Source organism: Tauraco erythrolophus, chromosome 1, assembly GCF_009769465.1.
Source record: "Tauraco erythrolophus isolate bTauEry1 chromosome 1, bTauEry1.pri, whole genome shotgun sequence".
Lineage (NCBI taxonomy): Eukaryota > Metazoa > Chordata > Aves > Musophagiformes > Musophagidae > Tauraco > Tauraco erythrolophus.
This window is the reverse complement of record NC_141465.1, coordinates 60,985,304-61,012,551: the sequence shown is the minus strand read 5'-3', so window position 1 is coordinate 61,012,551 and position 27,248 is coordinate 60,985,304. Positions and strand designations below refer to the sequence as shown.

Below are 27,248 nucleotides of genomic sequence, written 5' to 3'. Positions count from 1 at the left end.
ATTCTAAATAGGTATCTTAAATTCTATCCATTGTGCTTTGTGAACATCAGTTAGAAAAGAAAAATAAAGTTTAGCTCATGCTGGGAGAAAAAAAGGAAGAAAATCTGGGTGAATGTGAGGGACCACCTCACATAACGGCATAACGGGACCATCAATTCAACTTCTATCAAACATGAAGTCTCCATAGGTTTAGCAGAAGCAAGAATGCTTTATAAATGTCTTCAGTTATTGTTGCTGTTTTGGTAAAGCCTGAAGAATATACTTGTACATTTTCTGATAGAAATTTACGTCTCTCTAAATCTAAACTTCCTACCATTTTTCTCAGAAACCTCTTCATGTCCTATCTTTATCATTCATTTTCTAGCATTTGTCAAAACCATATGCTTATTGGTCAATATTTTACTCAGTTTGATTTATTGGATTCATCAGTTTATTGCTATAAAAGTCAGTATTTACCTGCAACAACATGGCAGTATACTCATGTTTTGGAATACCTGTATGCATATCCACAGGGATTTCTCCATGTAAAGTATTTATTCTACTGTAAATAAAAAAGAATGAATATCCTCTGAAATACCTAGTGTGATGCAATGATCTCAGTGAAATTGTGTAACTCAAAAGTTAATGGAAATTCTTTCAGTCAAGTTCTTTTCCCCATTTTCTCTTTTACCTGATTGTGAATGTTGCAATGAATTTTTTCTGCGTTCTGCTAATACGTAATCTGAAAGAACTGTCCTCCACTCACAGTGCATGGAAATAAAAGAGTGTACAGGTCTGAAAAGACAGGATATTTGCTTTTTGCCCTGTGGCTAAGGCCTCAGCGCTTCAGAGCAATGATTACAAAGGAAGTCCCGTTTACTGCCAGCAGAGAAAATTGTCTGTTTTGGACAGATTCTTTGGGAAATTTAGCTGCAAGGATCTAGAAAATGTCTACCAAGAACATACAGTCTGAGATTTGAGTTTGTTATTTGTTTGTTTTGTTTTGTTTTGATCACAGTTTGGGTAGATTTTCAGCATTGATAAAGGCATGTTTTCTCACACAAAGCTACCTTTCTTGCAACTTTTGCATTCTTGATCCAAGTCACAGGAAGTTCTCTCAAGGGTTTGCAAGAAGTTTTTTTATAAGGTTAAATAAGATCATGTTGCTATTATAACTCCATAATCAAAAATCACTGTACTTTTTTGATTGAAATAAAACCAATAATTTGGTTTTAATGACTCAGTCAGTCTGAGTCATTTACTTGACATTGATATTGCTTTTGGTATATGTACTGAAAATAGATTTCTATAATGGGACAAGTCAGATCCCATAATGTCTGGTGACCTTAAGAACCTCACCTGCAATATACTAAAATGATTTTGATATAAAAACTCTTAATCACATAATAGAACTGTATTTCCTAATAAATATATCTAAACTGAACCTTGTTTAACTCCCAGATTTGGAGCTTCAGCATTATAAGTCCGGGTGTATAACTTAGGCTAATCTTATGCTGAGTTGTCCATGAGGTTCCTAATGTTCATTATAAGCCTTCCTTATCCATCAATGTGTGGAGTACAATTCACCTGGATGCATATATGAAAATATTTCTGGCAGCAGTGGGTGCTTGCTTGTAATTAATAGATTTAATATTTGGGATCCTGATAGGAATGGAGATTATGCTTCAGGTTATTAATATATTTCTAACATATATGTCGTCTGCAGTGACAGCTGTTACACTTTGATCATTTACTTTCATTTACTTGCTATTCATTTTGATCAGTTTGGGCCATTTGCTATTTGATTACGTTATCTTTTGATCTACTTCAGAATTCTCACCTTTGTAAACGTATTTTAATGTCACATCAACTTTGTGCCCTTTTTTCTAATTTCTTTAGTTTTCTCTGTGAAAATATGACTGAACTGTATGGACTACCAAGTTTTACTCAACTGGCTTGAATGGCTTTTTTGTTTCAGTCTTTATTATGAGAAATAATTGGTTTCTAAAATATTACGGAAACTTTCAAGGTGTGGTGTAAATGTGCCCTTTTTCTGCTACATTTCCAGATCTATTTCAATGCCTGTCAAATTGAAATGAGAGGTCTTAAGAGCTGTGGCATTCTTCTCAGGCTTAAGTGTTTATCACCTGTCTCTGGGAAGATAATACATACATTTGACTGCCTCTCAGCCCACCCAAACACCAGGAAAGTTCTGAGATTCATTCCCATTTCAATATTTATTCTGAGTTCTGAGGAACCTAAAGTAGCAAAAAGTACAATGTCTAACGTGACATCTCATCTCCCACTCTTCACCTAACTTTGCAAGTAGCAGCAGATTGCACTCAAAGTGACTTTTTTCTTGTTCTCCTGTCTCTGTGAAACTTATCTTTCTGGTGACACAATGACACATCTTCAATGGAAGGTGTGAAATCTGCTGCCATTCAGAACATTATTCTCCCTTAGCCCATACCCAACAATATTCTGTTTTGGGATGTGGGAGCTTGGGATTTAAACCTCTTAACTATCACCTGTCACCTCAGCTAACAAGGACTTTGTTGAGTTTGCTCCATAGCATTTCTTTAGGCATTTAAGATGTCGGAAGCATCTCTGAATATTTAGTCAGAGCTTTTCTGAGTTGGTTTCCTGAACTTAAGATTCTTAGAGCTGTTAAAAGTATGATTTGAGTACATAAATGCTTTCGGGAACGTCCACCTGCCTTTGCTGATCCTCATCTAGATAAAGATTGTCATGATTTGGAAAAAACAATCAGTTGTACATTTAGTCTTAATTCTTTAAAACACAATCATGATCAGTTTTCTTTAATTTTAGATGCATTTACAAGTATAGCACTGCCAACTGTCCAGAGTTTGTCCCTTGGGAGCCTTTTTTAATTTTTTTATATTGTAGAACTTCAAGATTTTTTCTCACTTGCAGAGTAATTAGTGTTGGCTTGTTATCAAAGAATATAAAATCAGGTAGAACAGTTCCCAGGTTTGCTGTTGTGACTGCTCAGCCTCATTCATCTCTGAAGCGCTTCTAAATCTGTGTATTGAATAAGAACAAGATCAAAAGAGCCTCAAATGAAGGTTCAGATAAGAAAATTCTTTGGTTTAGTATTTGATGATGTATTTCGTGCAACCTGGTAATGTCACTTTTACTATGAAAGTCACTGAATTCAAGTGAATAAAGTTGCACCAGGTAGCCATTTTGTAACTTTGGTGAGTGTTCTTCTTTATGGACTTAGAGTAAGAGATAAACTGCATTAGGATTGCTTCTAAAGCTTTGTTCATTCTAATGACAGCTAACTTGCATGTACATATTTATCAACTAGGACCGACAGTTGCTTTTTAAAAAATGCATGATTAAAAATTCAGTTGTTCAATAGCTGCTTTTAAGAATTCCCACATTCCTTAGTTCATTTTTCATGCAATTCTTGCTCCCAGAAGAATTTCAACCATCCTTCTCATGGCTTTCATTCCACATTTTAAGAATGAGAAGAATCTACTTAGAACAATTTGTACTTTGGATTCTTTGTTTTCATTCTTACTGCTATGCTAGGAATTAAAAAGTAAGGATACTGATACTGAAGCTGCTATAATAACTTTTCTGTCTCATAGGCAATTGAAATGTATATTATGAATTGTTTCATGAAACACTTTTAAAGCAAAACTTCACAGCTGGGCATTATGAAATATGTTTTAGAGAATAACAGTGAAATAGAAAATTGCCATAGAAAAGAGAGATCTCTCTTTTCCTGCATTCACATAAATTATTGTCGAATTCAAGCTGAGTTTTTCTCTTCTGCTACAACAGCACCAAGTTTGGAGACACTCAAGTGAAGAAAACGGAGTGAATGTGTATTGATATCAGGTAAAAATGGAAACTAACGTTAGCCCTTGGACTTCCACATGTCTTCTTGCTGGATTTCCAGTTGTCTACTACTTGCAGTTCGGCAGTGGGTGTCATGGTTTAGCCCAGCTGGACAGATTATGAGAGGTTTGTCCTATTATTCTGGTGAAAGGAGCTTTAATAATCTGGCAAAGTTTAAAGCGGTGAAGAAAAGTTCAGAAAACTTGTGCTGGAAAGCTTACAAAGTTTATATTCTTATAGTGGAAAATGTTCAAGACTAGAGAACTTTCCGCAGGATTCAGAAAGAAATACAATAAGATCTTGAGCAAAACATTTGTTTTCATCTTCCTTTTACTGAAATTGGGAAAAAGACAAACAAAATAGAAAGAAAGATAAAAGCTCTACCAGTTTAAAAAGAGTATTCAGAAATGAAAGAAATGCAGGCTGAACAAGCCAAAATACCTTGAGTTAGAGAAATGTGGCTGGGTCGATATTATTGTTTCTCTTCTGTCACTAGATAATACAAGAAAAAAATGCCAGTAAAAAGACTGCTGCAGAGTTAATTACTGGTAACACTCACTGCTGGGCAAAGAATCAGCCTGAGCCCTTGTACCACAGAAAACGATGTACAAGCATTATATTGACCCCATGACTTTCCCCTATAACATATCCCTGCATAAGTGCATCCAAACAAAATAAACAGCACCTCCACAGACTCTTCCGTCTGAGATAAATTGGTGCTTTCCTTACATCTGCCTGAATTAAATTTCCAGCTGTGTGGTGCCGATGGCAATCTGTGCCCTGAGCCCGTGACCAAAGGGTGGGTGGGTGTCCAAGCAGGGGGGGATGCAGGGTTGGGAGAACAGGGATTGATGTCAAGTGGTTACCGCAGCAACGGAGAGGGGACCAGTGGTTGGGGGGAGCAGAGGTGGGAGTGCTACCATGGCAACGGATGGAGCGCCTTCCTCACTCGGGTTGGAGATGCAGCTGTCCTTCTAATTACCTGCTCGATGCTGGGGGATTTAGGCACAATGTACCAGGAGTGCCTGTGTTATCACCTACAGATATTGCCTCTTTCATTTCTAGTTAGAAAGTGAAACTGCACTGGAGATGAAGTATTTTTCCCACATAAGCTACATCCATTTTAATCTCTTTTGATTGATGACAGTGTAACCAATTCACAAGTAGTAGCAGAATTACTTTTTATTCTTTCTCAGATGGTGTAAAAATTATATTCCAGTATCAGTTATTAATCCTGCCTTGCTAGAACAGATGCTGAGTTTGGGACTGAGTTCAAACTGTTAGGGAGTGTGTTTATATTACACATTATGGCATGACTATGTTTCATTTTTCCTAATGAGCTTTGCAAGATAGATCTTATCATTTTTTATTTCTTTTTTTTTTTCCTAATGATATTAGGTATTGAAAATTTCTAGTAGGCTACTTTTGAATTTCCCCAACTGGTGAGTGATGGAGTTTGTGAGTGTAAGAGGAATGTGCTTATACAAAACTGATAGGAACAGCCCAGACTCCTGAAATTGCTATCATTGAATGGCCCCGTGAATGGCAATCAGCCATCTGCTATTTCATCTGGTGTCACTTTTCCCTCAGACTAGGGAAAATGAAGAATTACTAATGTCAATAGGTGATTTAATATGAGTCTCATATTGAAAAAGAATGGACTGAAATCTAAGGGGAGCTGGAATTTGATCAAGTTTGGCTTAGAAAGTAGAATCTTAAAGGGTGACAGAGGTATTTTCAGTGTCAAACCACCTAACACAAGAAGGCTTGGTAGGAAGTATGACCTGGGTGAGCAGAGCCCAGGGATTACCTTGAAGACACTCACAAAACTAGATCAAAATAAATTAAAAAAAAAAAGCCAAAAACCAAGAGCTGAAGAAACTGAGGCATGAAGCAAGGATATGCCTCCAGATACTTTCCCTTTTGAAATGTCTCTGTGCTTGTGTTATGAAGACAGAGAAAGCCTGAAGACATTTGCCTGCTGTATTTTCCTCTGAAGAGGTAAGCTGTGAACCAGTGTCCTCAGCTCAGAAATGTGGGAAGGCTAGGCTCAGCCTATTGAAGGCAGCCAGCACAGTCTTAGAAGCTATATATTTTGAATATGGAGTCTCAGCCTCCCCTCAAGCATGCTTCCAGCAATGCAGAAACAGAGAGGGGTCTGGTTTTGCCGGAGTCAGCAGTGCAGAGGGGTGCAGGTCTGCCCCAGCTCCTGTGAAGGCTAAGAACAAGAAAAGTTTGAGCACAGCTGAGACTCATTGCAGTGTCTCTCCATGCCTATGTGGCAAAACAGGTTTGTTCTCATTTTTAGAGTGGTTAAACATTTTCATTTCCCTCAAATGCAAATGAGGGCTTTTGCAAATGAGGGTTTTTTCCTGCTTTGTGCATGGCTAGATTTTTTGGACATCATGTTGTTTAATGACCTATTCACATCCTGTGGATACAAGATATATCCTATGAATACAGGATATAACTCCCTCTCTCACTCTTGCTTCATTTATTTAATTGATTTCTGTCATCCAGCACTTTAGACTTTCCTTTTGGATCCTATTTTTGTTGTAATGAATTTAGACTTTGTGACCTGGGTATGTCTATTCTGCTAAATCAAAGATGTCCAGAGACCAACACATGTCCCCAGGACTGAGTGGCACCAACTGGTGTACGTTTACATTTCTTAGTTTTTGCTGCCTCTGTGGCAGATTAACCTCAGAAGGAACAGAGTAAGGAAGTCAACTGGTAACGAAGCAAAGTGAATGACTGGGTGTGTGGTGCTTGAGCTATGCTTGTAGTCTTCCTTTATTCAGCTGTGAGGATGCAATCACTGAGTTAGTGCGTCTTTTGAGAAAAAGCACAACAAATGCAAAATTATATTTATATTTATTTATTTTAATCCTTGAAAACGTTCACTGATGGTTGGCCAATACTGAATGGTTTCAAATGGGAGAAGATTTGAAAGACTGGGGTTAAAATCCCTGGTGAGCTGTAGTTTTCCTCCACAACTCTGGAGAAGACATGGTTACCTTCCATATCTCAACTTCTGAGGAAGAAAAAGAAGGTTATAACTTTTTCTTTTTCTAACCAGAATCTATAAAAGGATAAGGGAGCAACTTTCTGGGATACCTGGATACTGTGGTAGAGTGGAATGTGGGTTCTTAAGATAGAACATGGCCTCAGGAGACACCTTAAAAATGACACTGGAGAGGAACAGCTGGAACAGGACTTTTACCCACCTGATTTTGCCACTTGCATTCTTACAAAGTGCTCCTCACCATCTTTCCTCTGGCTTATGATTCTGTGTGAGATCCTCACTGTACTTGATCCTTCAGCCTGAGATGGATGTCTGTTTTTTCTCCACTGCCCTGTCTCTCATTCCTTTATAGCTGTTCCTGTGCTAAGAGCGAAAGTATCCATAAAAACATCATGCTAACCTCTGCTTTTCTAGCTTGCCAATGGCATAAAAGGTGTTTCAAAATGTTCTTCCACTTCTTTGGCCAAAAGGTGCTCTCTCCATCATTAAAACAAATTCTTTAATATGGAGAATATGTGCATAAAGTCTTATTGTGTGTAGTCTCTGAGAGTGCATGCATTTTTGTGAGCAGGGAAGTTGAGATTCTGTTTTGAGTAACCTAACGCCTCAAGAACTACGCTCATAAAGTTGATACAGCTTTTGTTGCAATACATGAATACTGTTGAGTATCTTTATAATTTGGTTTATATTTTTTTCAGATATCAAGTATTCTTAGGAGACCTTAATAGTGTATTTTATTAAATTAAGTACAATGATTAACATATGTTGACAGACAATTAATTTTCTCTTTCTTTGTTTCTCCTGTTCAGTGATTACTCATTTTTATTTCTTTATTATTTCGACAGGAGTTAAGCTTGTCCTTGTATGCTTGTCTTACTAAATTAACAAGTTAACAGCCTTAGTATCTTACCACATTGAATTATGCATTTGGAATCTCTCTCTGTGTCTCTCACATAAAACCCAACCAGTCTTCTGTCTTAGAAAAGACTTAAATAACAGATCAGAGTGGACACTGTACTTTCTCTGTCAATCCCAACAATACTGTTTCTTCCAGCAGTAATCTCCTTAAGAGTAACTATTCTGATTGGCATTCCAAGCTATACTGCCCACCAGATAACAGTGGCCAAAAGTCTGCCCACTTCCATATATTGCCTACCTCTGCTTTCCCTGTGGCTTCCTTGCACGCTTTGGACATCACTATTTCTGAAGTGGATCAATTTAAGGGCATATAGTCATGGCTCATCAAAGACAGAGCTTCTCATCAGGTCTTGTCTGCAACAGGACATGAACCCTAGCCCTCTTGATGCTCCAAGAGAAGAGGCCATGGAATTGTAGGTGTGGCACAATCATAGCAATGGGGATGTCTGGGAATGCTCTAAGAGAAACAGAAGACAACAGAAGAGTCCTGAAAGAAGTGGGAAGCAGTGATATTCAGCAAGAGTGAAGAGTCTTCCACCAAAAGGGATGGGAAAAGACTAGATCTACAGCTGATTTTTTTTAAATGAGCTGCATTTTTTCTAATTTCATGCTGTGTCCTCATTACGGAATGGTTGAATGAACCAGAAGAGGTAATCCATCAGTGCAGAGTGAGGAGGAGACAAGAAGGGATCTCAGGGGATGGACCAAGACAAACATCTCCAGCCCTTCCTTTAACTGAATGTAAGCAGTTATTTGGAATACAGCAGAACTGGAGCTAGCCCCCAAGGAGCCAAAATAGGCGCAGTGAGACAGACAAATGTTTTCTCAGGGAAAGGAAATGCTACATGATAATTGCATGTTTTGTTTTTAGTATGAGGTTAGCTGTCTTTCACTCTTTATAATAGCAAGAAATCAGTGAAATAATCTAAAGCAGCCAGAGGGCAATGCTATAGTGAAAAAGGGGAGCTTTTATTCTCCTTGCTCTGAGACTCCTGCTGAGGCAGTGGTGAGAAGAGCTTTTTTTTTATTATTTGACTCAAAGCATTCAGCTATGGAGACAATTGTGACTGCTTGCTGAAATATTTCGCCAGTGTTAACCTGAATAGCCATTATATCCGTGGTGACAATCTCAATGTTGACTTTGCTTCTTTCATTGCATTTTCTCCATATAACGTCATGTTTGCAACTTTATGAAAGTATCAAAGCAAATTCTCACAAAAGACCAAGTTATTCAAAGTATTTCTAGACATAAAACAGTCAGGAAAGCTTTTGAAGCTATATATTTTATTACCACTGTAAACCTAATAATTCTGTGTTTTGGTTTCTTTATTTATTTTGAGGGTATTTAGAAGGTACAACCTCGATGCTGATGAGAAAGATAAGCTCAGATGAAGAAAGAAAAATGCTCAAAAATGAGGAATTGTTTCCTGAGCTCTTCCACCTCTCAGACACTATTAGTATAAGAGTAAAAGCTGGAAGGGGAGCAGGAGCACCGAGAGTGGAAACAAAGGAAGTTGGTGGAGAATAGGAAGGTGAGCCACAATATGCCATCCCTTAGGCAAAACCCAGTGTTGTACATAGTGTGAAGTAAATCCCCTCCATTTGGCTCCTGAACAGCCTCTGAAAACATGAAGCTCTATGCTGGCACAGCTACTTCAGAGAAAGTTACAGGCTGCCTTAATGGTGCTACTCCACTCACCCCAAGGTGTGCTGAAAGCAAAGCAAACTTTTAGGACGACATGTATGTGAGAATTATTGTCCTCACAGAAGGCTTGTGTTGGTCTTGATGATACCATAAGGGTTTTGAATATACACTGCATGTGAAATACGCTCTTTATTTTACCAGGTTTTCACCAGCAGACTTCATTTATTTCTTTCTGCATTATTTCCCCAAAATGAGAATGTGTAGGCTTCAAAATGGCTTCACTGGAAAATGGTAGACCCTTCCAATACTTTCAGATTGTTTTCAGAGGATATCTGGAGATTTTTACCAATTTTTGAAACTAGAATGCAAGTTGCACACATGATGCAAAGACAAGGAATTCCATAATTCCTGTTTTTTTTATAATCTGTACACAATGCTGTCTGGGGAACAGACAGGACACACCATGCAGGAATTGCAGTAGGAGCATTTATTTCCATCAAGATCAAAACAAGCCATGAGCACAGCCTGTACCTCTTCAAATGATCAAAAGCCTATTCAGAAGATGTTCCACCTAAACAAAGGACAATTCTCTCTTTCTAGCCCACTTATCCAGGGTAAAATGTGATGAATAAAGGAAGCTAAAGGTGGGCTGTGCTCCCCAGAGCTACTTTATGTTTTGATATCAGGCACGTGAATGTTCTGTTTCAGGAAGAGAGAACCACTCATCCCATATTTCAGGGAGCATTTCTTCTTTCCCTCGTCACACAACTAAAGGAGTCAGACAGCCCTTTGCAGGGTGGTCTTTGGCAATTCAGTTGTTGATCAAAACTCCTTTTCAATGGTGAGCTTGGCTGGAAAAATATTCTTTTGTTGAAAATGAACTTCGAACTCTGAAAAGATTACCCTCTTTTAATGTTCTTGAAGTGCACCAAATTGCAAAGAAGGTAAAGAGACATCATGGGTGTTGCTTTAACGTATAGGATATTTCCTATCAAAACACAATATCTCAAAGCCTTGTCTTTGTGCTTTGAATATGAGCATGGCAAGGGCACAAAGAAAGAACATTTCTGTGGTCTATGACTGAGTGGAGAAAGAGGAAGACTCCCACTCTTCAGAGGTTTTGCTCCCATTTCTCTCCTGTTTCCCTGAACAGCCCTGTCCCATATCTCAATCTTAAACCATAATGCTTAACATTTCTGTGGCAGCGTTTGCATGAAAAGGGTTCTACTGTTATTTTTTTTATTTTTTTTTTTTTAAGAATACTTCATACTAAATGGTTTGGACTGAAATATAAAAGGGAAGTTTAATACTTATCTCCAGAACAGTTTTTAGAATGAGAAATAGGATTGCCCACTTTGGTGAAGTCAAGCCTTTTGGTAACTGAAAGAGATTTTATCCCTTACACAGTTTATTAGACTAGTTTCAAGATTATAGGAACAGTGTTTGTGGTGTGTTGGCATGGTGTATGATGAGTGCAGAGATCATAGAATGACCATAATCTAAACTGGACTTTAGTTATTTATGTATTTTTAGAATCATAGAATCATAGAATCGTTAGGGCTGGAAGGGACCTTCAAAGGTCATCTAGTCCAACCCCCCTGCAAGGAACAGGGATATCTCCAACTAGATCAGGTTGCTCAGGGCCTCATCCAACCGGGCCTTGAACGTCTCCAGGGATGGAGCATCCACCACCTCTCTGGGCAACCTGTTCCAGTGTTCTACAACTCTCATGGTAAAAAATTTTTTCCTAATATCCAACCTGAATCTACCTCCCTCTATTTTAAAACCATTACCCCTTGTCCTATCACAACTGGCCCTCCTGAACAGCCTCTCCCCATCTTTCTTGTAGGCCCCCTTGAGGTACTGGAAGACCGCTATAAGGTCACCCCGGAGCCTCCTCTTCTCCAGGCTGAACAGCCCCAACTCTTTCAGCCTGTCCTCATAGGAAAGGTGCTCCAGCCCTCTTATGATCTTCGTGGCCCTCCTCTGGACCCTCTCCAACTGGTCCATGTCCTTCTTATGTTGGGGACTCCAGAACTGGACGCAATACTCCAAGTGAGGTCTCACGAGGGCAGAGTAGAGGGGGAGAATCACCTCCCTTGACCTGCTGGCCACGCTCCTCTTGATGCAGCCCAGGATGCGGTTGGCCTTCTGGGCCGCAAGAGCACATTGCCGGCTCATATTGAGCTTCTCGTCCACCAGTACTCCCAAGTCCTTCTCCTCAGGGCTGCTCACGATCCATTCTCCGCCCAGTCTGTATTTGTGCCTGGGATTGCCATGACCCAGATGTAGGACCTTGCACTTGGCCTGGTTAAACTTCATAAGGTTGGTACGGGCCCACCTCTCCAGCCTGTCGAGGTCCCTCTGGATGGCATCCCTCCCTTCCAGCGTGTCGACGGCACCACACAGCTTGGTGTCATCGGCGAACTTGCTGAGGGTGCACTCCATGCCACTGTCCACGTCACCGACAAAGATGTTGAAGAGGGCCGGGCCCAACACGGACCCCTGAGGGACGCCACTCGTGACCGGTCTCCACATGGACATCGAGCCGTTGACCACTACTCTCTGAGTACGGCCATTGAGCCAATTCCTTATCCACCGAGTGGTCCATCCATCAAACCCATGCCTCTCTAGTTTAGAGAGAAGAATGTCGTGCGGGACAGTGTCAAAAGCTTTGCACAAGTCCAGGTAGATGACATCCGTTGGTCGACCCTTGTCCACCGATGTTGTCACCCCATCATAAAAGGCCACCAAGTTGGTCAGGCACGATCTGCCTTTGGTGAAGCCATGTTGACTGTCACCCACCACCTCCTTGCTCTCCATGTGCCTTAGCATGGTTCCCAGGAGAATCTGCTCCATGACCTTGCCAGGCACAGAGGTGAGGCTGACCGGCCTGTAGTTGCCCGGGTTCTCCTTGTTCCCCTTTTTAAAAATGGGGGTTATGTTCCCTCTCTTCCAGTCATCGGGGACCTCACCAGACCGCCACGACTTCTCAAATACAATGGCCAGTGGCTTGGCAACTTCATCCGCCAGTTCCTTCAGGACCCGCGGATGGATCTCATCAGGTCCCATGGACTTGTGCACCTTCAAGTTCCTCAATGCACCTTCAAGTTGAGGAACCTTTAGTTGATTGAGTACCAGCCTCATACAAATACCAGTAATAAATTTAGTCAAAACAGTCTCACTCCATCAACAATCAATATATAGGCTCTACAAGGAAAAAAAAATAACATTTTGGAAGAGTTAGAGAAATAATTCTCCATCAATCAGAAAAGAGAGCAGTAGTTCCACAAAGGCTTCCTACAGTATAGGAAAATGAAGTCTTGAGGTGATGGTATAGTCTGGTAAGCAATAGTAAGAACCTGGAAAGTAGCATGCAAGAAATTCTTGCATTTTTTCCAAGGACAACACTCTTGACATTGTTTTTGTTGTTGTTGTTGTTGCTGTTGTTGTGAGGAATTGTCAAAAGCAGAAAATGAGAAGATTGCAGCAGAAGCAACAAAGGCATACCATAATATTATCCATAGTCATTCAAATAGATCACCCGACTATGTCAGCCAATTAAATCGTGTTTTCCAGGATTAACCCACAGCTAAAATGATACATCATCATAGGAGAAAAGCTTCATGTGTTGCCAAAAACATGTTAGCTCCTCTTTTGACTGAGAAAACAATGAAAGACTTGGTTGAAAAGAATATATTTTTGTCTGTGACTACAGATGCCTCAAACCATGACACTTTCAAGGTGTTTCCAATCATTAATCTTTCCTACTCAGTTGAAGGGCAAATAGTTCACTGCTGGCTTGATTATTTTCAAGGCACTAATGAAACCACATTAGCAATATTTTAAAATGTAAAAAATATGATAAAATCAAGTAGCTGGAACCTTATGTGCAGTTATTTGCAGCTAATACTGTTGTGGACAGGAGTTATGTCCCCCTGTCCACAAATCAATAAAAGCAAGCAAGAAAAATAATCTCTAATGTGTTGCACTATACATAACAACAAAACAGAAAAATACCATCTAATTAAATCCTTTGATTCAGAAGAAAAATCAGTCACTATTCCTCATTTCATTCATTCATTTTTCTTAGCAAAATTTCAGATTTAAAGAAGTGCTTATAAAATTTGAATGGGAAGAAATGTTCTCCATCAGACAATTACTTGCATACTGTACAGGTAAAAGGACCATAATCTGTTTTCTTGGTTTTGGAAGTTACTTTGGAAGTTAAGTAAGCATTGCCAAGTGCCAATTTGAAAATCACATTTTCAAAGATAACCTTGTTGGAGGTGATAGAGAGGTTTTCAGTGACAAGATGTTACTTATTTTCAGGTTGTACTGAATGTTTCTTGATAAATCTTGCAATTAGAACAAACTGGCTTTTTACATGACAAAATGTGTAAGATAACACATTCATTTAAGAGTACATTGCAAAAAAGAACTGATGACAAATTCTTTGGTCATAAGCTAGTCATCATGGGGGGGGAAGAAAAGAAAACAAAGACAGACATTTCACTCAGATGTACACATTAGCTGCCAGAAACAAGGCTTTATATTTTCATATGATCAATCAAAATACAAATAAATTGATTTTAATTTTGCTGAAAAACATTAGTCTTTCCAAAACTGTAAACACTATTGATAATTTAAAATTTCTTCAAAGGCCTGATATTATGTAGTTAGAGACTCAGATGAGTACTTGTATAAGTCAGGAATCTTCAACTGGGAAACATTTCCATTTTCTAGTTTCACATTCCTTCACCTTTCTGCTTCTTAAAATTGTTTACTTTATTAAAAAAAAAACCAAACCAAAACAAAACAATTTTCCTATGTGATCTGATTTGGACAGATTGTGGAATCTTCAAATGGATTCCATTTCGATTAAGTTTTTAAGTGTGGGCAGTTTAGGTTATACATGTAACATGTTTTATGAATTTACTTTTAAAGCCAAACATGATGAAAACTATTAAAATTGATAATAAATTATTCTTCTATCAATCTCTTCAAGTTTATAACTGAATTTTACATCAGAGAAATTTTATATTATTTCAGAAATATTTGACATACAAAAGCAAGCACAATTTCCACAGAATTTGTCTTCATGTTAATATGTAGACCTATTTTTCCCCATATAGCTGCCCCTTCTTGTCAAGGAGAATGTCTTTTTGGAAGTGTGGCTGCTCTGGAATGTCGCTTCAGTTAACACATCCAGCTGCAATGTGAATATGTGGCATAATTAGGAAAAATCTTGAGCCTGTTCTGGTAGCATGGCAAATTAAGTGCCTGTAAGACAAGAAAACTTAGTGACAGAATATTTTACTGTACGTTACCTCGGCATCATCTCATGGACAACATAGACTCACCTTTCTGCTACTTGGGAGAAAGCTTATTGAATATCTTCCTGGTTTTTATTTCTTCCTGTGTTCATTTTAGCAATCAACTGTTGCTGCCAAAAATTAAAAAGGAAAAGAAAGTATCGGAAGGATATAAGCACCATTTCTGGTGCAGCAGTAGAACAGAACAAAAAGAACAGTATTAGAGCTGCAGGACGTTGCTTCATCTGAAGTATTATTTTGCTGAAACCTGATGTCCTGCCTGAACTCTCTAAGTGAAATAATTGCACTTCATAAAGGTCTTTGAACATAGGCATTCATCTAAATGGCAGGTAGCAAATGAAAAGCATTCCTTTCTTATATTTTTATAAGATCTATAAGGTCTTATATTGACCTGTATATGAGACCAACATAGAAACCTTTCTTCTGGCAGTTTCTTGTTGGATGCTGTGTTGGAAATCACTGTACCAGCTTTGTGCAAAGCAGTATACGGAAGCTGTTGACTTCACTGGGAACTGAGTATGTGTTGTCAGTGAAGATAAAGGTAATTTTCCTGAAGTGTGCACAGGCTTAGTTCCAGTAGAAGTGAAGAACTCAGTGCCAGTTTCAAAAGTGACCTCTGTCCCTTCCTAGTGGAGTGAATGTATGAATATCATACCCCATTACCTTGGTTGAAGATGGAAGTAATTACAAAGATTAATGTAAAGGATGTACTGATCTAACATTCACTTTTGAAAAGGATTCATGAAGAAAATAAAAAGTATGAAATTGCAATTCAGATATTAAATGGATATATGCATTTATTTTTGCTGGGAATATTTTGTTTTGTAGCTTGTACATTCTGACTGAACATTGCAAATGAAAAAAAGGGATAAAGTGTTGAAAAAGTCAATTCAGCTAATTTCAGATAACTTTGATTGACTTTTAGAAATGTTGCTTTGCTTTTTATGACCTAAGTTTACGATGAGGAAAATGCATTTTTAAAGAAATAAATAACTGAGAAGATCTGTGAACCATTTAGTTTGAGTTGAAGTATTTTTATTAAGGTGAATGGAGTTACAGTGGCACGTTGCAGAGGTATTTTGAATAATGATCATTGCTGGCATGTTCTGGTTGCAGTAATAAGTACAAGAGACGCAAAATGGCAATTGGACAATGCTGTTAGCACGGCCTTGCTTCTAGGCTAACACAATCTGTTTCTCAGCCAGAGTAGTTTGCCTAAATGGAAACCACAATGATACACCTATGCTGCTTCTCGTGCCTACTTTACTCAGATCTGACTGCAGTACCTCCTCAAAACATTATTACAGAGCTCAAGGGCTTTCTTTCCTTTGGTAGGGTAGAAATCCTAAATATTCTGAATCTTAAAATCCTAACTATCATTAAATATGTACGATCGACTAGAAGGGAATTATGGCTGCTCCTAAATTTAGCCGAAAATAAAGCATTCATATAAAATATCCTCAAATATGAATATCATGCAAAAATTTGTCTTGTAAAAAGACAGCACTCTCATTAGCCAGCTGTATACAAATGGTCTTTGAGTCTATAAATACTGATTCTCACATGTGAGCTAAAAAAAGCATCTCTACTCAGTCAGCATTTGGAGAAACCCATAGACATGTCTGGCATACTTTTCTCTATAAAAGCTGAATGTGTCAAATTCTTGTCACTGGACTCTCAAGGACTAAAATGACAGAGTTGAGTGTAAAGAAATAAGATTAGCACTCTACCATCTTCAACCTGGTGAATTAAGGGCATTCATTTTGAATATTTAGAGCTAGGTAGCAATAAGAGTAAGCTGTGTACCTTATATTGCATTCTTTAAGTGTGTGGAGATGTGCAACTTTGCGCTTATTGAGATGAAAGAAAAGTCTCTTCAGATTCAAATCTCTCAGCTTCCCTGAGAAAATAAAGCTAATAATACAATGAAAGATTATAGTGAAATAGCCTATGAAGAAAAATGTTCCTTAATGCCTTTGGCGGCTAGGCTTTAATTCCTAAAGTGATCTATTACCTTGTATTTGGAAACATGGTAGCACCATTCATGCACCTATTGATCATTTACCATCTAGAGATGAGAGAATGCAGAGTGTGTTTTGAACCAGGATTACAGTGTCAGTGAATTAGGTTTCCTGGTGTTATAACATCAGCTTTGGAAGAATGACCTGCCAAAAATAGTGTGTAATAGTGCAGGAGAACCATATGGCTCTTAGTAAAAAAGTGTCCTCAGTTCAGAATATAAGCTCTTCTAACTATCTATAAATAATTTTAAAAAAAGCAATCAACAACACTGCTTGTATAGTAACATTTCTTTTTACACCTTCCCTTTTAAAACTTAGGGATAGACAAACAAAAATGCGATAAAAGCAAGTTCAAAGCGGTCAAAGACAAAAACACAGCAGATTTTCCACACAGCCTTAATCATCCTTAGTTCAGATATATCAAGAGTGCATCTACCAGGAGACCTAAGGAGATGGTTTCCTCTGGATTATCCTCAGCTCCTGTATTAGCCTTTCGTTGTAGAGCATACACTTTGTGTCACATCAGCAAATGCTATTCCTGTCATGGATGCGGCCAGCCCTGCGATACTGAGAGGGTCTTCTGTGACATGGCCTGATGGCTGTTTCCACAGGGTTCACAGGTAGAGCAGTCTGGAAAGAGGGAGAGGAACATAAACAAATGCAAATGTGACCTTTCCAGCCTCTGTTGGCTGGAATTCTCAATTCAAATACTACTTTTTTCACAGTCTCTTCCATGGGATATTAAATGCATAAATCAGCGTATTTGTATGTTCACCTATACAATTTTGTCTGTTTGTCTGTGTGTATTTTAATTTCTGCAATTATGTCTACTATGACTGCTTGCCTACAGAAACACAGCAGTAGACAAGGAGTGAAAGAAAGGATGAGATTCACGTAAATTTTGATATTAGCTTATCCAGGGCAGTAAGCTAAGGACCACTCAGCTCCTAGCATTTGAGGTACATGAGGTGTCTGTAACGAGGCACAAACATGCGTTTCCAATTCTGCTGTAGTGTGACCTGAAAACAACTGGCAGAACAATTGGTAACAAACAGAGCATTTAATTTATTGAATTTACATACAACCCTCCAAAAGGCATTGCCTTAATCAGGGGAATTTACCATTTTCCAGCTTACATGTGTTCTTCTTTCACATTTCTTTAATCAGTCTGCCCTTTGACAAAGAAGTTTCTGCAAATTATATCTCATAGCTGTGAGTGTTCTGAGACAATGGAAAAGACCATGCTAGTGCAGAAATGGTTATGGCACAGGACCAAGGCAAGTGAGATGTTTAGCCTGCTTTGTAAAGTAGTTAGAGGAAAAAAAAAAAGGGGGGAAAAAAAAATAAAAGGAAAAAAGATATTTCCTCAGGCTGTAAAAAAATAAAACATTTTCCACTGGCCTGCATATGTCCTGCTGCTCTACATCCGGATAGACCAAGTAGTAGTGGGAAGTGTGGAACTGATTTCAATTTGTATATCATGTTTTCATTACAGGAATATCAAATTGATATATTTTTTGCCCAGACGTGGACAGATAGCCGTCTTCGCTTCAATAGCACCATGAAAATACTGACTCTGAACAGCAACATGGTTGGCTTGATCTGGATCCCGGATACAATATTTCGCAACTCCAAGACGGCGGAGGCTCACTGGATCACCACTCCCAACCAGCTCCTCCGCATATGGAATGACGGCAAGATCTTGTACACCCTCAGGTGAGCACACAGCATGCAAGGCTGAAAGCCTAGTAATTTTCAGTGGTATCTTTGTTCTCCTCTGCTGTTTTCTTCCTGATGCTTACCTGACCATGCTTAACAAATTCTGAAATGATCAGGCATGCAGAGTTTAAATAACAAAGTCTTGTCTTTCTAAAAAAGAAACCTTGAGAATTGGAAATAGATCTCTATAAATTGTAGAAATTGAGCTTTTTAGTGCTTGGAATAAAATCAAGAGCGAAACCTGTCGGAAACATTTCTGATCAGTTGGATGCAGGGCTAGATAAAGTATTTCTAGATTCATGCTAATGCCAATACTTGATTTTTCAAATAGGTCACGCTGAAAGATAGTCTGTCACATCTCATCACAAGGGTAAATTGCTGGAGGAAAGGGTTTTGGAGTTTTTCTGATCTTTGTGATACCATCAACTGTATGGTATTAGAAATATTGTATATATTTACATTAAAAAAGCCTATGGAAATCAAAATACTTGTTTACTTATGAAAGAGACAAATTGCTCAGAAGGGAGTTGTGCCATAAGCCATATTCTGTATGGCAAACTTTTTCAGAAACAGCCCTTTCACGCTACACTTTCTTCAGTGATTGTTCACTGTTCAGTGTTCAGCCCTCTCCGTGCAACATCATATTCTGATTATACTTGTGATTGCAGTTGGGCTCTGGTAGAAAGTCTCTGGCAAACAATAACAAAGGAATTAAACAGCTGGAAACGATACTGACATTTTTAGTGCCCTTCCCTTCTTAGGCTTGCTCCACTGTGACAGAGCTCTTGCTTGTTTCAGTAGCCTTTAGATAAAGACTTCGGTGATTAGGATGTCAACTCTAATACCCTCTTGGTTGGGTTGTTGGGTTTTTTTCTTCTTTTTCCTGTTAAATCCTGTTTCAGTATTTCAGGGCAAGTTAAGTTTCTACATAATAGTAGTTAGACTTACATACCTATCACTACAGAAACTATTTGTTGAATGGACGGCAAAATTTGTCTAAAACAGCTAAAAAAGGGATAATATTTAACCTAGTGGAATGTTAAACCATGAGAGCATTTTCAGTTTGCGAAAGATGTTTTGAGTCCTTTTCACCCACTCAGGTCAGCCTTCTTTTTATATAGAAGGAACTGTTAGAATGATCATTCTTCACCAATAGCACTATGTAATTCAAAAACAATTTATCTGACCTAAGTGAGCACACAGAGTTGATATGGCATGGAAGTGGTAACTACTGTATGCGCTGATACTGTCAAGTGCTGGTAAGTATTCTGTATTCAGGGAAAATATACAAGGCTTAATCATGCTCCATGCCTTTCCCTCTTCTTCCCTGCCTGCTTTTGGATGTGAATGCCCTCCTGCTGTAACACTGCAAGTCCTCTTCTAGTGTCAGGGCAAAACCGGTAAGTTCCTCACAGGTCACCTTCTCCAAGAAAGAGCTTTTCTCCGTGCCATCCTAAATTTGAGACACAAACTTTTCCATATCCAGTTTTTTAACTGTTGAAATAGTTTTAAAAACAAAACAAAACAAAAAAGCCAACAAAACCCCCTCATGTCCTCCATTTGCTGCATAGATTCAGGCATGCAATTCATTTTTCCTGAAAAAGACTGTATCATAAACCACCACTTAATGCAACCTACTTGGGTAAATAGATTTACTTTGTAAGCTGTCAGACTGAAGACTATGTATTTTTAATAGTCATTTTTAAATCAACTCTATTCATAGTGTCGTTTGTGTTAGGGATATCATGTGAAACAAACTTTCAACTGGTGCTGAAGACGTTTCTGCTGATGTTTGTTGCATCTGTGCAACTAAGAATGGCACACAAAGATTTATTAAGTTTTGAGAGATAGCCCAAAATGATTGAAAGAATTTTGCGTTCTCACTGCAAGTAAATGTGAAGAATGTTCCTTATAAGATTCTTTATCAGGTTTTAATTTGGTGGAATTGCATACCACAATATCAGCCATTTTTCTGTTATTTTTGCAAAGAATAGTTGTTTCCATCCCATGTCCTTCAATGATGAATTGTCTAGAGAAAAACATATGCACAGATTTCTTGAGATCAGGAAACTCTTAATGGTGTGTTTGAAAGGATTTGTGTTTTTAGTTATTTTTTATTGTTTTGGATCAGGCCTATATAGCTAATGAACAATCTGCAAATATAGTCCTTTCCTTTCAGACCTTACTTATGGATGTTAAAATGCTCTTGCATGATACCTAAGGTTACCAGCTTCCTCCTCTGACTGTTCATTGTGCTCATGTGTAGTAACAGACTTTGTTTCTCCATAGGCTTACCATTAATGCTGAGTGCCAGCTGCAGCTGCACAATTTCCCAATGGATGAACACTCATGTCCTCTGATATTCTCTAGCTGTAAGTACTGCTTTGATGCTCAATTGTTTTATGTGATAAGTATGTAGAGACATGAGTTTATTTCTGATTTCTGTTAAGTTGTTGAATCATTGCACAACAGATATAGGAAGCTTAGATTTGTTTAAATATTCGGGGGATTTTTGTTTTCCTCTCTAGCACTCCTGGATGATAGACTTGTTCCATGATGATTTCTGTAGATTTACTCTTATTTTTGCCAGAAACAGACTTTTTAGATTACACCATAGTCACACCCTCAGCAGAAGCATATATTCATGCCAGTCTGTGCTATGTTAATCTGCAAAATCATGTGACATGCAAATGAGAATAGAAATTGCAATTTTCTTTAGAGGTGCACAGCCTGGTAGAGGTGCACAGCCTGGGGACAAGCCCAGCAATTTCTGAATGTCTGAGTTTATAGCAAGTAGCATGGTAGCTCTGTTCTATAATAAAAGTAAATGATGTAACTACTGTAAATCTCATTTTTCTTTTATTACTCATCTTGTCCAGTAGTCCTAATGTTGTATTGTATGTAGTGTTGTTGATATATTTGAAAACCCACCTAATAGGTAAAACAAATACATCAGTGAAATGGATGGAAAACAAAAGTCAGGTGAGTTAATCTTGTGATCCAATATTACTGTAAGGAAAACGTATCTTCATGCTGATTCATTTGAACAAGCTTGAGAGCTGTCTGCTCATGGGTATGCTGGCAGAGTTTTGTAATCCAAAGTGACACAATGCAAATGTTCTACAAATATTTTTTAAAGGATCTCCACTAAAGGATTTTATTTTGATAAATTCCAACTCTCAGGATCTGCGTTCTCCACAAGTGAATGGGAAATGTATTGTTTTGTCATTCTATTTAGAAAATAGCATATTCTCCATCATCTCTTAAAAAGCAATAGAAGAAAAACACAATTTCATGTCTTCATAATAGATACACTGTTGTGATAGTAGTGTATTGGTTTCCATTTATGAATATTATATGAACAGTGATCCTCAATCGGAAACTAGATTTGAATTTCAGCTGATCCAAGGTGTATTCTTTTTACCCAGGAAAATGTTTAAAAAAAATGTGCTAGTGTAACCATCTCCCTTTCTTCCAAAATGTTATCACTACGTTGCCATTTTGTATGATCTATGTCCATAAGTGAGCCTAGGCAAAAATATATAGTGGTGTGTTTATTTCAGATGTGTGGATTATATGCATACTTAACTGAACAGGAGGCATATAGCTCCTGGACAAATTTTCCTGCTAGTGAACACTTGTCACTGAACTATACACACCTCAGCTATCTTTAGTTACTGCATAAAGCTACTCTTACTTTGTGGCAATCTGTTGTTGATTTGTTGAGGTACTGGAAAAGGAGTGTGTGATCTTAAAAATTAAATCTGAGTCCAGAGATACTAATTAAATCTACCACATAAATTTAATAGGTCCTGCAGTAGCTACATCCAAAGAAGGTGAACTCTAATAGACAGGGAAGTTGCTTCAAACCTTATATTCCCAAATAGCTAGACAGTTGCTGAATGCAAGTAATTTATGCTCTGTGTTTTTTACTTAAAGAGAGTGAGTATCAGTGTGAACTTCAGAAGAGTCTGCTCCATGGCAAAGTTTCAGATACATCTTAATTTTCAGAGATTCCTCCTAATTTAGATCTATTAGCTTGGAGCCCTTCTGCTCTTGAAAATGCACGCGTATTACCATCTATGGAGATGGAAATTGCATAGGATCAAGCAAAAGTAAAAAGTTTGTTCTATGTGTGTTCTTTATAGTTCCTTGCAAGATGGAAAAACCTATGGGGGAGTATTAAAATAATGTTTTATAGTTTTGTCAGACTTTTTGATCATGTTCATAATGAGAGTTTATTTCTTTAGGTTCACACTGAATTGTGTTCTTTTCCTCAAACACTTTTAGCACTACTATTATCACAATAGTAGGACATCTCCTCTGTGATTTGTTTGTTTCGTAACTCAGTTGTATTTTCAGTCTTGTGTACATTCATAGCAGTCTCAAGATACATGATACTCAGTGGGACTTAGGAAGTGAATGACTGAGTGAATGCCTGAAAGATTTACTGCTGCCTGCTATGACAAGTTTCTGAGGGGACAAGCTGATTACAGATTCCAAGATGTATACCTTTGGATAAAATAAAAATAGTTGTAGAATTCACTGCACAGCACCGCTTCCTTCTGCATCCCTTTTGTTTGTTCTCCGGCACACAGACAAATCTTTGCAGTTTCCACTGTAGGCAAGCACAGAAAAGCACAAGTTTCGGAGGATGTTCCCTGCATCTCTACACACACATGAACATGGTTAATATTTGAAATTTTTACTTTTTATATAAATTTCCCATGTTATTTCAGAAATTTGAAGCTCATCTCAAATATTTTCTAGAGTATTTTTCTCTAATGCCAACTAATTCACACCCTAACCCTATTGTTGCGCTGGGGAAAGTTGCTATTCCTTAGGTGGGAATACTGAGCTCTACTTGGTCTGGTTGAGAGGATGAACAAGGAGAAAACACTGGCTTATAAACAAAAGATGCATCTTAGTGTGCTAACAGTGGTTGGAAAATCCTACCTACCCATTCCTGTTGAAAATCATGTTCAAGAATGGTTCCTGGAGCTCTCTAGTCTCTGCTTACAGGTATTAGAAAGTATTGAAATAATTTGAAAACTCTTTACTCTCTGTGCAAGTTTTGTATGTGCTTCAGGTGACATGATGAGATAAATGACCTGACATATTAGGGCACATGGTAGGTGTGTGTCTGTTGTTGCAGTCCTTACGTAGATGTGCGCTTAGCACACTCCTTATCTAAAAAGTTGAGCCAAATGGCATAATGCAGAGCTGCCATGCGATGGGACAGCTCTTTCCCACTCCGTGTACCAGATTTGTTTGATCAACCTGTCTTGGTTTCAGCTGGGACAGAGTTAGTTCTTCTTTTTAACAGCCAGAAGAGCTCCGTGTTTTGGTTTTAGTCTGGGACTCGTTATGAGAAGAACGCTGACAGCGCACTGATGTTTATAGTTGGCACTGAGGTCTCAAGGACTTTTCAGCTGCTGTGTTCTTGCCAGTGTGCAGGAGCACAACAGAATAGGGACAGAGGGTCCACGACTCTCCCTATGATCTGTACTTAGACTTAGGATTGAGGGCCAAACTGGTCAATGAAGTATTCCATGTCATGCAGTGTCATGCCCAGTATAAAAATGAGGGTTAGCCGGAAAGAAGGCCTTTGCTCTTCCAGGTCTCTCACTCTTGGACTCTCAGAGTGCTCCCCATTCACCTCCCCACCTCTTCGGGCCTCTCGCTCATCTGGGATTGCGGGATTGTTAGTCTGGGATGGCACAGGCCTTGGTCAAGGAGTGGTGAGCAATTACACTGTACATCACTTGTTTGTATATATATTTATCATTGTGCTATGTATATTCGTATATTCACTGTGCTATGTATGTTCATATTTTAGTAGTAGTAGTATTAAATTGTTCTTATCTCAACCCACGGGTCTCTTTCCCTTTTCCCCTTCAATTCTCTTCCCCATCTCTGGGGGGGTGGGGGGGCGGTGAGCGAGCGGCTGTGTGGAGTTTAGTTGCTGGAGCGGCCTGAACTGCAACACAACCATATTTGACAAGCAGGAATCCTTAATACAGAGATGTTACAACATTGGCATCAATGCCAATGCATAGTATGAATGTGTGTTTCCCTGTGAACGTGAAGAAAGTATCAATGCTGGGACTTGATCCCAGTGTAGCAATCTTTGATAGATTTAGCACTATATGGTCACATTTTCTTCATGCGATTTTAAAATACTATATACTACTGCATAAAAATATTCTCAGTGTGGTTCTTTGTTTGGATTAATTTATCCCCCCGAGCTGAGGGAGGCTGCTTATGCTACTTTTAATACTCAGGTAATATATTAAACTGTCTTGGTTACCTCTATTCAGCATTTATTTGAGCATTGTAGAAATAACTTAATTTCAGGATTATGCCATAAAATTTATTTTATCGAGGTAGTTAGAATTTACACAAACATCAATAAGGAAGAAAAGATATTCTGTCCGAAGGACGAAGTCAGCACTAAAATAAACAAATTACCCATAGGCAGCAAAACACAGACTGGAATGAGAAGTTAAGCACAATTAACTGTGGAACTCCTACCACAGTATACTGTGGCTGCTAACATTTTATAAGTATTCAAAAATGTTTGGACAAATCATTAGAAGAAAAATGTATTGGTACCTATTAAGCATAACAAAATCACTCTATTAATAGCCATTATTTCATTTATTCTGAGGGATTGAGAGTATTTCAGATTAAATAGTAGGCAAAAGTGTCTGTATGGCTAAACTACTTGAAGGAACTCTTTTCCATTAGAGTTGCCACATGGCTGGTTTCCAGCTTGCCTATGTTGTTTTGGTTTTGATTTGTCAGCCACTAGTGGGACTGTAGAATGTTTTTAATGTTCTTAATTTGGAAGGACTAGACACACTGCAGAATAACGTCAGCATGTTTACACCCACACCTGCACAACAGTTAATTGTTCGAGGTGTTCATTTTTCAGCAGAAACCAACCTTCACTTCCTCTCCCCATCCATGTGCTCAAGATTAACTTAAATTCATGACACTCCTTTGGTTGATAGCATATGACGGCCATACCAAAATGAAACTGACAAATCCATTACACCTTGTTTAGAGCATCTGATCAACTAACTTTTTAATTATGTACAAGGAGCTTTATGGTGGCAATCTGTGCTAGCTGCGTACCTGAGGTGTGAAACATCTGCAAGGCCATGCTTCAGACTTTACCAGATGCAGTAATATTCAGCTGCAGCGCAAGATACCAGAATAAAAATAAAAAGACTGAATCGATTAATAGGTTTTCATTGTTTTATTTTTCTTGCTGCTGTTCTGATCAAACTGCAGACACTGTTGTTCATTTTAAGAAGCACCTTAGAGTTAGGCAATAGAGATTATGACATTTTTTGTAGCAAATTACATCTTTTCCCTAGTGAGAAGGTCTACAATGTCCTGAGTTAACCATTACTGAAGGATTGCTACATGGCAGGAAAAGATGGGCATGACCGGAATGCCACTCCTACTGCAAACACTAAAATATACACACAAAAATTCATAAACAATTCACGTGTTTTCTGATCAGTTGAAAATAGGGGAAAGCAAAATTCCCAGGTATTGATGGTCCAGTTTGCTCAGTCAGATCTTAAACAGTGTATTTTCAGCCTTTTTAAAGTTCAAAGTTTGTTTTTAAGTGATGTACAAAAGCTTGCAAAGTATTGCAGAAAAAAAGTAAGGAAATGTGAAATGCATTTTAAAGGAATTAATCCAAATTTAACATAGTGCTTGAAGGAAGCAGATCCTATCTCTCTAAATACAAATTCAGTTCAATCAAATGTTACCCCTTTGAACATGAAACCTCTTATGGTTATGCAATCAGTACTTTGAGCTTCATATCATTAATTTTCTAACAGAACTAGCTGTCATTGCCAATTTTAGTATGTTTTTCCTAGCCTAGAAAAGCAAATGCTGGTTTTGTGGAATGAGTAGTGCTTTATTTCATCTCATGTATCATCAGCATAATCATTAATAAAGTCTGAGGGCAGAATTTTACTCCTGATGAAGAACAGGCCAAAAGGAACACAGCTTAATGTTTATATCTCAAGAGGAGTTTCCTTAAAAGATGCTGGGAAGGCATTGCAATGTGCAGAAAAAGCTTTAATCTACATCTGAACTTCCCATCCGTGCTCTCTGTAATGAGCTGAACCAGATCATGGGATATCAATGGAATTCTTGATTCAGGTTTTGTGACGAGCATATTTTAGCTATTGTATCTTTTTCCCCTTCTAGGAAGGTAGAAATTAAGGTACCGGGATGCATGCATCCTTCTTTTCATAAGCCTGTCTTTTTCAGACAAGAGTCAATATAGAGAATTCTTATAGAGAGGAAAAAAGAAATATATTCATGGAGAACTCGGCTTTTGAAAGTTTCCTCCCAAACCCCGTATTTAGCATATGACTTGTGTCATATATGACAATTTACGAATACGTGAAGCGTATCTATGACAAACCATTCTAATAGCCGTCCTGAGTGTAATCTGCTACTGCATTGCTCAGTTAACTCTCCTTAGGTTTCCCTAAAATTCCCTACAGGTTTTTCTATTTTATCTAACATAGATAATGTATTGTTTCTTAGAGAGTCAAATATTTACCTAATTCCTTGGCTACTCGCCACTGGCTGATCATAGAATCATAGAATGGTTTGGGTTGGAAGAGATTATCTAGTTCCAGCCTCCCTGCCGTGGGCAGGGACACTCCTAGATCAGATTGTTCGAAACCTCATCCAGC

General features: G+C 38.3%; 1 protein-coding gene across 2 annotated transcripts in view; it reads left to right on the top strand.

Moving 5' to 3' along the window:
• The window catches only part of GABRG3 (gamma-aminobutyric acid type A receptor subunit gamma3), a 343,043-nt gene that overhangs the window by 161,847 nt on the left and 153,948 nt on the right, over positions 1-27,248 (top strand). For both annotated transcript variants that reach the window (XM_086609870.1, XM_086609863.1), the window contains exons 4-5: positions 18,290-18,510; positions 20,803-20,885. In XM_086609870.1, the coding sequence (XP_086465996.1) occupies positions 18,290-18,510; positions 20,803-20,885 (304 nt within the window). The remainder of the gene's footprint in view (positions 1-18,289; positions 18,511-20,802; positions 20,886-27,248) is intronic.